Raw genomic sequence first — 14,917 nt, forward strand, 5'->3', positions numbered from 1 at the left:
GGAACAGCTATTCTCAGACCTCAGCCATCCTAAGTAGTTAGGATTAAAGGTATGAGCCACTGGCTCCTGGCTCACTGAACTTTTATAAAATGAATATTCTGTGTAACCACCACTTAAATAAAGAAGTGGGACAGTTCTATTAGTAGAACCACAGAGGCCCTTAAGGCTTCTCTTTTTTTATTTTTTTTTATTTTATTTGTGAACATACTGTACAGAGGGGTTACAATTACATGGGCAGGATAATGCATACATTTCTTACCAAGCATTGCAGCCTCCTCCTTTGTTTACCCTTCACATCCCTTCCCAGCCTCCCCCCTCCCCCCATTAAGGCTTCTCTTAGCACTACCATTTCCTAATTCCCTAAAGTATACCATGTCCTGACTTCTATTACCACTAATGTGTTGTTTGTTTTTTAAGTTCATGTAAATAAGATCACATAGTGTGTATTCTTTTAGATCTAGCTCTTGTGCTCAGTCGTCATTGTGAGATTCACTCATGTTTTCATTCATTGAAGCAGTGACTCATTCATCTTCCTTGCTGCACAGAATCCCATTGCATGAATACACCATCGTTCATTCTGTTCTTGATAGATATCTGACTTTTTTTCCATTTGTTCTAGAATTAGAAATATCGTTGTCAACCTTGAATAACATGGCTGTGGCAAATACTTAACCATTTCCGCTGAATGTGTAAAATTGCTGGCATATGCATATTGTGCAGCCTAAGTAGACATTCCCTGTATAAGAATTCCAGTTTCTCTTTATTTTCATTAACACTTGCTTTAGTCAGCCTCTTTCCTTTTAAGCCATTCTTAGGGTGGCATGGGTAATGATATTTTATTGGCATATATTGAATGACTAAAGGTGTTAAATAAGTTTGCATGTTTTTGTTGAACATTTGGATAGTGTCTGTAAGAAAGTACCAATTCAAGCCTCCTAGCCATTTTTTAAATTTTTAAATTTTCTTTTATTTATCTATTGACTTGTAGGATTCTTTCTTATGGAGTTGAGTTATTTGACAGTTATATATAAATATATATTTATTTATATATTACATATATATATACATATATATATATGTATATATGTATATATATATATATATATAAGGATTTCCTTTACCTTTGCCTGACGGTGTCATCCAGGGATCCAAAATTCTTCATTGTTATGTAGTCCAGTCTTTTAATATTTCCTTTAAGGTTATGGTTTTTTATATCATGTTTAAAATACCATTTTTAAATATTTTTTATCAGTATATGTTTCTTTAAAAGGAGGTGGTTTCATCTGAACATTTCTTTTTTTGGGGGGGTGGTCCAGTCGTGGGGCCTGAACTCTGGACCTGGGCGTTGTCCCTCAGCTCTTCAGCTCAAGGCTAGTGCTCTATCACTGGAGCCACAGCACCACTTCCAGCTTTTTTCATTTTGCTTATGTGGTGCTGAGGAATCGAACCCAGGGCCTCAAGCATGCAAGGCAAGCGCTCTACCACCGAGCCACCTTCCCAGCCCCTGAACATTTCTTTATGTGAATAAAATGACCAAACTCACCCACTCTAGCCCTCTCCCTCATCACCTTTCTCCTTCTTGCAATATTTCTTTTGGAAAAAGTAATTTTTGAATGGAATTATTTTTTCAGGAAAAAAATGAATGATGAATAAATCTTCCCAGTCAGTATGTTCCTTTTACTCCTGTTGGTGAATGTCAGGCATCATAATGACTTTGTGAGCCAGGCTTTGGCTGCACTCTATTTCCTCCAGAGTTCTGTAAATGTTGCTCCAAATTTTATTCTTTTTTAATTTGAATTTTATTGTAAAGGTGATGTACAGAAGGCTTACAGTTACATAAGTCAGGTAATGAGTACATTTCAATCAGTGTCACCCCTTCCCTCATTTTCTCCCAAGTTTTCCTTTTCTGACTCTCCTCTCCCTCATATTGTATAGTTTATTTCCAATATAGTGACTAGTGACTGTCACTGCTAAATTGGTTCACCTTTGGTCCCACTGTTTCTGTGCTTCCCCTTCCTCTCTTCAAAATCAGATAAACATATAAAGACAAAGTATACAGAAATCAAAAACAATGACAAAAGAGAATAAACAGAAAGGGGGGCTGCAAACAGTATAATAAAAATCCTCCTTTCCACTTCTGCTCCAAATTTTATTGACATTGGGAACTACCAATGTGAAGCATGAGACAAAGCAGATTGTCCTACAGAGACAAACTTCTCTCCTTCAAATAAAGATAGACAGATGATACATAGATACATACATAGATAGACAGATATAGATCTATGGGTCTGTGAACTTCTGAAGTTTAACTGACATACATATAGAGAATTTTCTTCTATCCCGGGTAATATTTTTTTTAGCATTTGGGTGAATTACTGTCATCTTCACTCAGGCTTTCTTTATCCTAGTATTTTTACACTAATTTTTCTTGCTAATCTGTTTTGGATATTGTCATCCTTTTTTTATAATGTTCCAAAGAAAGATTTCAGATCTCTTCTCATTTTCTTCATGATTTCATTGCCATTATTTACTTTTTCCCTTTGCATTTTGAGAGTATTCTTCCAGATCATCTTCTTATGAGCGAATTCCATTTTGGGCCAGGCCAAATCTGAGATTTCCTGCTTCTGTTGGATTTCATTACTTTGGAAGTCATGTGTTCTTATCCAAGAACTCTTTATTATTTAGTATGGCTCCTTTTCATGGCAACCAGCTTCTGTTATTTTAAAGCAAGGTTCTCTGCATTGTTACCAAGAATACAAATTGGAATAGAAAAATGTATTTCCCTCACTTTCTGCATAACTAAAATCTCAGTCTATTATCCCAATTCTATGTAGGTAATAATTTGAGTAAAATTACAGGTATTTATATGATATATTATAAAATATGAAACACATTGCATGTCACATAACTGTAAGGTAGGTTTCATTAGGTAGCCAAGGAAGAGAACAACACAGTGGTATACAGGCAGGAAAAGAAGTTTATTTACCCAACTGCTGCCCCCGCCATGCATGGTAGAGAGGCATGGACCATACATGAATACATTCCCAGACTAGGACTTATGTAGGCCAGGGACAGGAAGAGGTGTGGCCAGGTGGGGGGAAAGGTGTGGCCACACTGGATCCAGTATATGACCTCAAGGCCTGGGACCCTTCTTTGGTCAGATGGGGAGGCATGACCAGGGGCAGCCCAGGATGTGACCTGGCAGAAGGGAGAGGTGATTGCTTCCAGGTGTGCCAGTTACCTGGGTAATATAGATACTGGGTGGAAACAGTCAAAAGGTAGGAAGGTGTCAGCACAGGCCTGCATGGCCCAGTGCAGACCTTACAGTAAGCATTCTACCACTTGAGCCACAGCGCCACTTCAGACCTTACGATAACAATAAAGTATAGGCAGTTATGAATTTATATCTAATAAATCTGAGTTTATATATCCACACATATGTATATTAAAAAAAACATGGATAAGTTGATAGATAGATAGATAGATAGATTTAGTGTGTGTGTGTGTGTGTGTGTGTGTGTGTGTGTGTGTATGTGTGTGCTGGTATTGGGGATTGAACTCAAGGTCTTATGCTTTTACTTGTTGTTTTTACTCTACTACTTGAGCTACACTCCCACTTCTAGCATTTTAATGGTTTGCTAGAGTTTACAGTCTTACGGACCTTTTTTGCTTGGGCTAGCTTGGAACCAGGCTCTTTAGATCTCAGCCTCCTGAGTAACTAGTGTTACAGGCATGAGCCACCCAATATTACAGGCTGAGATTTGATTACTAGTTAATTGTTAATTGACTCCTATTTTAAATTTAAATTAGCCATTTCTTTTTTGTCAAGGTGATGTATAGAGGGGTTACAGTTACATAAGTAAGGTAATAAGTACATTTCTTGTCAAACTTGTTAGCCATTTCTTAACTGGCTCATAGATTTGTACTTTTTAGTAGAGTACAATGTTTGGATACATTAATACATTGTGTAGAAGCACAGGCTTTTGAACATATGAAAACAAAACGTAGATTTGAATGCCTATTCTGACACTCAACTACCTACTTATTGGCCTAGATTCTTTGACCTTTGACTTATTTGATGGATATAATAAAACCTCTATTCCTGATTTCCTTTAAAGATTAAGACAGTGCATGTAAGGTGTTCTTGTTTATATGATTTATTACTATATACATCATCATAATCATCTTTATTATCATCATCATTGTCATTATCTTTATTAAAATCATCTTGATCATCATCTTCACCATCTTCATTGTCTTCATCATCATGATCATATAGCATCTGTTTTGCTGAACCACTAAATCCTCTTTCTCTTTTTTCACTCTCACACAGAGAAGTCTGGTTTGGTGGCTGGTTTAGAAATCATATAATAAGCTTTACCTCGCTAGTCTTCTCCTTGCTAAGAAATCAGCTATACCGGCATTTGCCAAGATTTCCAACAGACCTTTCTCTAATTACTATGTATAGCCCAGAATAGTTCTGCTCTATTGGAAGAGTTATTTCAAACTAATATTTGAGGAAGAAATGAGTCAAAGCCATTGTCCTGACTTAACAGTCTATCATCAGAAGGTGAATGTGAAATTCACTATACATAAAAGAATTTAACACACATAAATAGATAAAAAGATAGCTGGATATTTCTATACTTTGGGTATGAGGAAGCTTTGCTAAGCATTAAATCAAAGGTATAAATTGTAAAGAGTAGATAAATGAGTTTGACCACATTAAAACTGTACAATATCTAGGAGAAAAATTATCTACATTAGAGGAGTTAAAATTGCAAAGGCTAAACCAGGAAAAAAGCATGTGTCATCAGATACATTAGTATCACTCTAATTAATGTAACTAAAGAGCTTTTTAGTATCAAATGAGCTGCATACATGATAAAGTAAATAATAGAATAAGACATACTGAGTAAGAAATACTAAAGCTACTCTTGTGGCAGTGGCTCATGCCTGTGATCCTTGTTGCTCAGGAGACTGAGACCTGAGGACTGTGGTCCAAAGCTAGCCTGGGCAGACAAATGTAAGAGACAATTTATTTATTTATTTATTTATTATTTGGTGCTTGTTCTGGGGCTTGAACTCAGGACCTGGACAGTGTCTCTGAGTATTTTTCCCCCTCCAGGCTAGTGCTTTGCTACTTGAGCCACAATTCCACAGTCCCGCTTCCAACATACTTTGGTAGTTAGTTGGAGATAAAAGTCTCACAGACTTTCCGCCTGGACTTTTCTACTTGGGCTGGTTTCCAACTAAAATCTTCAGATATCACCCTCCTGAGTAGCTAGGATTACAGGTATGAGCCATCAGCACCCAGCCTGAGAACATGTTTAATGTTCTGAAAGAAGTGTAAGTTAAAAGAGCATGATACTACATTTCATATATATGTATATATGGGTATATACATAATAATATATTTATATACAAATATGTATGATGCATGCACTTATCTCTGGAGATCGTTAAAAGTGGTGATACCCAGTATAGGTGGGAGTTGCAGAAAAATGGCACACACATTTTAAGTGAGCTTGCAACATATTTCCATCTTTTATATAGAAGATAATTTGATAATACAAGAAATTTGAAAACATGATAAACTTTGAAGCAGAAGCTTCTCTGATAGTTTTGGTCTTCGTCAAGGAAGTATATGGGTAAAATTTTAACCACTAACATACTGACTACAGAAATATTTAGAATAATGGACAACAAGAAAGAACATATTGACCTAACAAGACCTGGTCCTGTTTTTGAAACATATGGGTTCACATGTATAAATGGTAGCTTTGCACTGGTGGCTCATGCCTGTACTCCTAGCTACTCAGGAGACTGAGATCTGAGGATGGCTGTTCAAAGTCTGCCAGGGCAGGAAAGGTCCTGAAACTCTTATCTCCATTTAACCACCAACAAAATGTAAGTGAAGCTGTGGCTTAAAGTGGAGGAGCACGAGGCTTGGGCAAAATACCTCAGGGACAGTGCCTGGGCTCTCCCTTCAAGCCCCATTACATCTATTTATCTATCTATCTATCTATCTATCTATCTATCTATCTATCTATCTATCTATCTATCTATCTGTCTGTCTGTCTGTCTGTCTGTCTGTCTGTCTGTCTGTCTGTCTGTCTGTCTGTCTGTATGTACATATATGTATATATGGTTTTTACTTTTTTGATCCATCTGAATATTCAGACTTTTCTTCACAATTACCAGAAGGTATGCACATTGTTGGATTTTTGGGGGGAGGGGGTCTAGTCATGGGGCCTGAACTCTGGTCCTGGGCACCGTCCCTCAGCTCTTCAGCTCAAGGCTAGCTCTCTACCACTTGAGCCACAGCGCCACTTCCAGCTTTTTTCTTTTTGCTTATGTGGTGCTGAGGAATTGAACCCGGGGCCTCATGCATGCAAAGCAAGCGCTCTACCACTGAGCCACCTTCCCAGCCCCTGTTGGATTTTTTTTTAGTAACATTCTGTTAATAGTTTTTGTACCTAATCTGGTGATAATGGCTTGTTTCATGTTGCTTTTATCAGGTGTGAAAACATGATTAGGTCAATTATGTGAGTTGGTGTGCTTTCTGTTTCTGTGTTTCTGTGCTGAGGAATACTTTAAAGTATTTTGAATCCTGAAAGAACAGGATTCAAAACATCTGAATCTTGTTCCTCTGAGTTCTTCCCAACTCTGAGCATTGTTGTTCTCTGACAGGTTTTTGTTTATTTCTTGTCTATTCATGCTTCCTATTTTTCTAGAGCAATTTGTATTACAAATATACTTAAAGAGCGTATTCTACAATCATTAAATAAGAGACTCCAAAGGTATTCTCTTGTTACCTTCCACAGCATCTTAACATGTATTCATTTTCCCTATCTTTAAAAAATTACCAGATAGAAAATCTCTCAACTCCTCCTCTAATTTCTACAGTGGTGTGGATCAGGTGTGTTCCACAAATGTGCATCCTGCAGGGCAAAGGTTGAGATAAGCTAGTACTTGTAATAAGATGAGAGAAAAGTACATGGAGTCTCTTAAAGATGCACATGTCACTGAGGCCTCATGACCAGACACAAGGTTATACAGTGGGGCAGATCTTCTCTGATGATGAAACTGTAAAAGTATAGATAAAGGTACAAACCCAAGAAAGGCTGACATACTGGAGTTAATGATGCAATTGGCTGTGTATGTAGTAGATGATAGCTTCTATCAGCCTGTTGAAAAGATGCTTTCGGACCAACAGTCGTGTTTGATACCTGTGTTTATGAAGGTGACTGGAATTCTAGAAGAATGCAATAATTTTATAGCTAAGAGTTCTTATATCAAATCCTCCATGTAGTAAATGAGACAACCATGACCTGGAGAGGTAAGATAATTACCTGATACCCTCTTTAGCTTTCTGTTTTTTATTAGGTCCTATAGTCCAAATTTTATTCTCTTTACCTCACAGTGTTTAATAGCATCAATTAGTAGTACAAAGGGGTTTCATTCTCACATTTCTATATATGCATATAATGTCGTTAGGTCACTTTCCCTCTTCCTCCTCCCTTCCCAAACTAATCTCAACAAGCTTCACTTTTCCAGTTTTCACATGTACACATCAAGCATTTTGACCTTATTCTTTTATCTTCTATTTACACTTCCCCTTCCCACTTACACTAACAACCCAGACAGGACGTGGTTTACATTCCTGTCATTCATTTCCCTTAGCATATGCTAATTGTTGAAAGAGATCTCACTGTGGTATATTACACACACACACACACACACACACACACACACACACACACACACAAATTTAATCAGCATGACCACTTGATTATTCTCACTTGCTCCATTCCCACTACCCACTATTACTCAACAGCCTCCTGTGACTTTTACTTTACCATTCACAAATAATACAATGCATTTTGGTATTGTTCCTCCTCTAATACTTTGTTAATCATATTCTTCACAGCAGCCCCATCCAATGGAACTTTCTGTTCTCATACACTTGGAATGTGGATAATTGTAGATGGCTTTTAAATTTTATTTAATCTAATCAAAAATTAAGTTCTGGTAACCACATTGTAGCTCCCGGCTCTGGTGTTTGACAGAGCAGCTGTTGTGATCCTTGCACTCAGAACACAAGCTAAAATGATCCTAATTCAGCAGCCCTGGCCAGGATGTCAGATTTCTAACTTATTTCAGATAAATAAAAATGAGGCAAAGTAAGCAGCACATATTCTGTTGACCAGGGTAAATTATGTGGCCAAACGTGAAGAAGATCAGTAGGTACAGGGAAGGGCCTATAGACCAAAACTGAGTGTATGAGAGAGAGAATTTCCTTCTCTGTCTTCTTGTCTTTCCTCTTTTCTCTCCTCTTTTGGTTTTGCATATCAAGTTATCTTTTTACTCTCATTTTCTAGGTGGCAGAAATTAAATTTGAGATATTTCTGCCTTATTTTGCATCTTGGTCATTGCTATCTTCTGCTTATTCTACAGTTTTTTCATACTTTATGTATGGGTATTTTCATAGACCTCTGTGACACCACACATACATAGAGATCAAACCATAGCACATGGTTGTGGTGGGATGTCTGGGGCTGCCCAGGACTGTGATGATGGCACCACAGGTACTCCATGAAGCCAATTTTCTACTCTTGAGTCTTGGAAGATAGAGGATTTTTGCATGTTTTGCCATTCCTAGCTTTCATCCAAGAAGCAGAGGGCAGATTGTCCACTGCTCCCAAATCCATCATCTGCCTCTAGGCTGCCTGATCCATGACTGTGGAAAGGGAAGGACCACTTTCTCAGTGATGGCCAAGCAGCAGTCAACACAGACTCAATTCCATCACAATAACAAAGATTCACCAACCTCTGGGTTAATACAGTCAAGGTAACTTTGATCACTTCCAGTGGATGGTCATTACTCTGCTCCACACCAGTCCCCAAGCCACTCATCACTGGTATTATGGTGGACTAAAAAAGACAGAGAGAATATCTTGTCCTATTCACCGTCCAAAGATAATCACAGGGACTGGGGTTGATCTCAGAGAAAAAAATGAGGTAAAATCCCTTGCCATGAGGATAGAAAAATTTTAGGACAATTTACACATGTCATTCCTTTCTCTTCTCTCCCTTTCCTTCTTTCTTTCTGTCTCCTTCTCGTTTTTCCTCTCTTCTCTCTCCCCTCCTTAGTTCCTCCCATTTCCCTTTCATTCTGTTTCCCCATTACCATCTTCAACATCCCACAGCCAATGAGTTCTTTCAACTGATCTAAATTAAAGCTCTAATTCCATATTGTGTACTGGAGTTGGACTTACTCAGGTTTACTTGGCCTTCTTCAGTTATATTCTACCACTTAAGCTATGCCTCCAGCCGTGTTTTTGCTGAACTGCTATATTATGGGTCTTTGCTTCTTGAGTAATGAAGATTACAGGCATGCGTCACTGGACCCCAGCTCCTAATTCATATTCTTAATACTCAAATCTCTTCAAAAACTACTGTCTCTGAAGTCAGCTTTACAAATTCAAAAGAATGGCCTTGATATCCATTTTTATTTTATTTTTCTGCACTGTAATCCCTCTCTTGGAATAGGAAGTAGGAAATGCCTTATTTGCTGTTAAGTCATTAAATTGTGGCCAACAGCTACTCCATTGGATAATCCAGGTCTAAATATTATCAGATATAGTGTTCTTAAAGAGTCATAGGGTACCCTACTATTATTTATGCCATAAAAGCATGCTATAATATCTTAAAATCTATATTTAAAAAATACTGTCTTAAAAATCCAACATGGAAATAATTTGTTTTGTATAAACATTCTATTAACATCATAGGCATATACAGTTAGTAAAAAAGTAAATAATGTGTCCACTTGATAATTAGCTGGAGCTGTCTGACCTAATAAGCAGAGGCTAAATTCACAATTAATTAAAGATTTCATGTTCATTCAGCCAAGACATGCCTCAAACCATCTTTTGTTCAGCTGGCCAATAAAAACACTTACAGCCATATTTAGGACATCTTTCGACTATCATTGACATATGCAAAATATCCCGTTTTGAAAAAAAAAAAAGGTCTTTCAGATTTCATAATAGAAATTGTTTTAGGATTAGGATTTCTTTGCTTATGCTAGTAACTATCAGAGCTTTGCTCACTCACTGTAGATGAATATGACATAATGCGCCACATATTCATTCATATGCAATTTGATTTAACAAATACTTGACTTTCCATCTAACAAATGCCACCATTATTTCTCCAATAGAAATGAGGAAAATGAAACTTAGCAAAGCTAAGTAATTACTCTGAAGTTATATAGTAGGAATGTGGAATTCTAATACAAGAACCTCTATCTGGTTGACCTAAAGCCCCTACCACTCAGCAATACTGGGCTACTTGGTATTGGATGATAACATTTAACTGCAGTAGCTATCTTGAGAAAATTCTGGGCCCTCTGCAAGGAGGCCAGTGAATATCCATGCTCTTGCCTCTCCACCTTCTGGTAGTAGACAGGAGGTGGGAATAGTTAAGGGATGAGAATCTAAGCCATAGTTTGGGCTGTCAGGTTGGGCCAGTAGATCAGATGCCATTATGATTACACTCATTATTGCCTTTATCCACTGGACTTGTGAAAATTAAGGAAGACATGTGTTTTTCCTTTTTCTTTTCTTTCTTTTTTTGTGTGGGGGCTTGAACTCAGGGACTGGTTGCTTTTTCACTCCAACACTTTAACCACAGCTCTACTTCTAGCTTTTGGGAGGTTAATTGGAGGTGAGTCTCATGGACTTTTCCTGTCTGAATGGCTTCAAACCATGACCCTCAGATCTCAGCTTCGGAGTATCTAGGATTACAGGCGTGAGCCACGGAGGCCTGGCTTTTAAGGATGACACTTCTGAGAAGTTTGCTATACTTGGTTCAAAAACTTGGTTCATTCTCTGTGCCTGAAGCATAATCCTCGACCTCTCCAAGGGTTAGGTGACCTTGTACAATTTCATGAGTCACGGACCTGTTATAGTCCTTCCTTCTGACAACCCAGCCAGTGATGCCTAAGGCTTACTAAAGATACAATAGGAGGCAGATAGATGCTCCTCACTCTCCTTATTCGTTGTTGTATTCCTGATTTCACGGCATTTTTTTTTGAAGAGCATTACATACATTTTTACAGTCACGGTAAAGTGTGAAAGTGGTGGTGTAGCTGCCCTCTCCCACCTCTGCTCTCCATTTTCCTTGCAAACTTTGGACAGAGGAAAGGTGGGTATGGGTGGAGAAAACTACAAGTCCCAGCATGCGCCGCGCCTCCGCACAGGCGCACAAGGACCTCCCGGCCAGTCAGCCGGCCAGCCAGCCTGCGGAGACTCCCGAGTCCGCGCGCCGGGCTGGGGCTTGGTGGGGGGGGTGGCTGCGGGGCTGCAGCCCGGGCAGACCGGGCGGCCACCGAGGTCGGCCCCGGGGCGTCGCTATGAGGGCGCCGCTCCGCGCCTGAGCAGGATGCGGCGGGAGACGGCCCTGGAGGAGGAGGAGAAGTAGGCGGTGGTGCCCTCGGGAGGGAGCCGCGCGCGGGCCAGACGGCTCCCGGAGGCTCCGCAGTGCCGCCGCCGCCGCCGCCGCCCGGAGGCTCCGCGCGCGGGAGCCATGTAACCCTGCGGCGGGCTCCGGGCTGCTCCGTCCTCCTCCAGCTCCGGGACGAGCCAGGCAGCGGAGACCACCATGAAGAAGCAGTTCAACCGCATGCGCCAGCTGGCCAACCAGACGGTGGGCAGGTAGGTCAAGCCGTGGGGCCGTGCGCGCCCGCGGGGCTCGGCTGCGTCCGCGGGGCGCGCAGGTGATGGAGCCCGCCGGCCTCCTGCCCTCCCCGCGCGCTCGCCGGCCTCTTCCCCTCCCCACCCCTATCCCCTCCCTGACGCGGTCCCCGGCGCCCCCAGGGCGGGGGCCTCCCTCTTCGCCTCGAACTTCAGACCCCCGGAGCCTCCCCCTCTCCCCTCGCTGCAGGCGGGTCCCGGTTGCCAAGCGCCCGGGTGTGACGCACCGTTCACCTGCGTCTCCGGCTGCCCCCCCCTCCCCGGCACCTCGCCCTCTTCTCCTTTCCTCGGGACTTCCTTCTCCCCGCGGCTGCCCATCTTCCTGGAAACAGGTGTTTTGCTCGGGTGGTGCTGGAAGCCGCCAGCAACCCCAGTCTCCGGAGATCCCTTCCCGGCCCCTGCGCCCATGTTCCAGGCTGCCTCGCTGTCCGAGAAGCGGGTGGGGATGAGGGGGAAGGGGGGGGGGGAGTGTTGGGCCTGGTCGGCCGGCCCCTCCCGCCCTGTGTGCTTCTAGGGACTATGACTGGACGAGATTTGGGATCGCTTGTCCTGGCTGGGTTTCTTCACGCGTTTTTGGTGGTGGCCAGAGGATGGCGGGGAGAGCCTGGGAGGGGAGGGAAGGGACTTGGTGGTGGCATGGCGTTGCTGTGGGCATGGTCCTAAGACTGATTTCAGCGGAGGGAGGATGGGAGGGGGGGAGGAGAAGGGGAGGGCTGCCCAAAGGGAGGTCCAGCTTCTTTAGGTGAGAAGATAAGCTCAGAATGGCAGCCAGGTAAGGTGAGGGGGGACAGAGGTCCCACAGTCCAGAAGAGCCCGGCCCTGGGAAGCTGCAAGGACCCTGTCTGTTCTCCTCTTGGTGAAAACGAGCTAGATCTGGGCCAGTGTCTTCAGGAGCGGCCCTGCGGGGTGCCAGCAGCAGCATCTATTAAGGTTACATAAGGAAGATTCTGGTGGGTCTCTTCCAAAACTAGAGATGCTGTGAACACAGGATTTTTAGGAAGAGGGGATTTTTATTTTCTTTCCTTCATGGAACTCTTTGGGCCCAGGGGAGGGTTTCCCATGTCTGCTGTGGTAAAGGAATTTAGAGGTGCAGTTCTAAAGCAATAGCAAAGCAAAGAACTCACCCAGCCTTGGGTGCGATTCAAGTGCCAGCTCTATACAACATCGAGGGCTCTCCACTAGGGTTCACCGAGAAACCAAATACCTTCCTTGGGTGGGAAGTGGAGCTTTTGCTGGCACTTGGTAGGGGTGGGGGTGGGGATTTCCCTAGGGAGTAGAGGACACCTAAACTCCCATTGGTCTAAACATACTGCCCTAGATACAGTGGGCATTTGAGGGCAGGGGATGTGGTGGTTTCTTACCGTTCCAGCGACTCCAGATGGTTTCCAAGTTACGATGTCTAAAATTGACTTGGATTCTTTTTTTTTTTCCTTCCTAAACACATGTGCTTTAACATGAGGGGGGAATTTATGAATAGCAGAGTCAGATTAGCCCAGATTTTTGGCATGGTCTTGTCACAAATATAGCCTCACATGGATGGTCTTTGGTATGTTGGTGGCTGAGAAAATGTTCTCCTGGTATTCCTTGTTTAGTGAATGACTGTCAAGCCAACCAGTCTTTGGAAAACATCTTGGTTTCTGCATCATCCTGAAGGTCGGCATCATTCACTACCTCAGACCAACCAAGAGGTCAGCAGAGGTGGTGGTCCGGGACTCTGGACATAAAATTGTTGTTTTCTGTCTGTCTTGGGATTTTCTGATTAGTGCTTGAATCTATATGTTTTGGAGGTATTTTATGTTGTAGCCCTAAAATACAACTCTTACATGTTTTCTTAGGATTTTTTTTAAGGTGGTAAGATTTTTGAGTCATCGGCATAATGCCTTATTTTTTCACCCTCATTCATGAAGGGAAAAAGGGTGAGTGAGGAGAAACTGGGTTTTGGAAAAATTGATCTGAGCAGAATTGAAGCCCCATTACTGTAGTGGGGTGCTGGAGTAGCAAGAAAGGAATAAGGAAATGTAGCCGTACCTATTGAAGTGCATTCTTAGAAGTATTTGTATCTGGTCACTGTTTGTTTGGACCCTGTTGGATATTGGCATGTTTATGATCTCTGTTTCTGTTAGATGGCACCCCAGGTAAAATGAAGACCAGCCTATATTTTTCCTGCTTTTTATTGTTCTTTTTTTTGTTGTTGGTTTGTAGTATTTGAGTTTGAACTCAGAGTCTCATGCTTGTTGAACAGGTGCTATGCCACTTAAGCCATGCCTCCAGTCCTTTATGCTTTCTTTTTTTCTGAATAGGGTCTTGCATTTATGCCCAAGCTGTCCTATTTACACTTCCTGTGTAGCTGGTATCACAGGCACGTATTTAATGGTCGAGATGGGTTCTTGTAAGGTTTTTTTTTTTTTTGCTAAGTCTGGCCTCAAACTGTGATCCTCCTAGTCTCTGCTCCTTGAATTGCTAGGATACAGGTAGGAGCCACTGTCACCAGTGGAATTAATTATTTTTTTGCCAGTCCTAGAGCTTGAACTCTGGGTCTAGGTGCTGTCCCAGAGCTGCTTGCTCAAGAATAGTACTTTACCACTTAGGCCACAGCATTGTCACTCTCAGTTTTTTTTCTGAGTAGTTTATTGGAGATAAAAGTCTCATGGACTTTTTTTCTGGGCTGGCTTTGAATCCCCATCTTCAGATGTCAGTCTCTTGAATAGCTAGGATTACATGCACGAGCCACCAGCACCTGGCAAGTTTTTTTTTTTTTTTTAATGAAATCCAGAGTGAATCTTTTAAGGCAAATATTAGTTTGTTACTCTATTGTGTGAAAGGTCCAATGGCATCTTGTTCCACTTAGCATTCTATCTTTCTTTTCTTTCTTTCTTTCTTTTTTTTTTTTTTGGTCAGTCGTGGGGCTTGAACTCTGGGCCTGGGCGCCTGTACCTGAGCTCTTCAGCTCAAGGCTAGCACTCTACCACTTGAGCCACAGAGCCACTTCCAGTTTTCTGGTGGTTTTTATTGGAGATAAGAGTCTCACGGACTTTGCTGCCTGAGCTGGCTTTGAACCTCGATCCTCATATCTCAGCCTCCTGAGTTGCTAGGATTACAGGCATGAGCTACCAGTGCCCGGCTAGCATTCTGTCTTTCTAATTTCCTTATCAGGT

At 41.7% G+C, this 14,917-nt stretch overlaps 1 protein-coding gene across 4 annotated transcripts in view; it reads left to right on the forward strand.

The window, feature by feature from the left end:
• Positions 1–11,429: 11,429 nt before the first annotated feature.
• Positions 11,430–14,917, forward strand: part of Arhgap44 (Rho GTPase activating protein 44) — a 157,838-nt gene continuing 154,350 nt past the window's right edge. For 2 of the 4 annotated variants that reach the window (XM_042693926.1, XM_042693936.1), the window contains exon 1: positions 11,431–11,723. In XM_042693926.1, coding sequence (XP_042549860.1) covers positions 11,671–11,723 — 53 coding nt within the window. In that variant the 5' untranslated portion in view covers positions 11,431–11,670. Of the gene's footprint in view, positions 11,724–14,917 lie in introns of all 4 variants that reach the window. The other 2 variants (XM_042693941.1, XM_042693930.1) reach the window with 2 other exon arrangements.

The sequence above is a fragment of the Dipodomys spectabilis genome, unplaced genomic scaffold (genome assembly GCF_019054845.1).
Source record: "Dipodomys spectabilis isolate Male_0828 unplaced genomic scaffold, ASM1905484v1 ptg000004l, whole genome shotgun sequence".
Classification (NCBI taxonomy): domain Eukaryota; kingdom Metazoa; phylum Chordata; class Mammalia; order Rodentia; family Heteromyidae; genus Dipodomys; species Dipodomys spectabilis.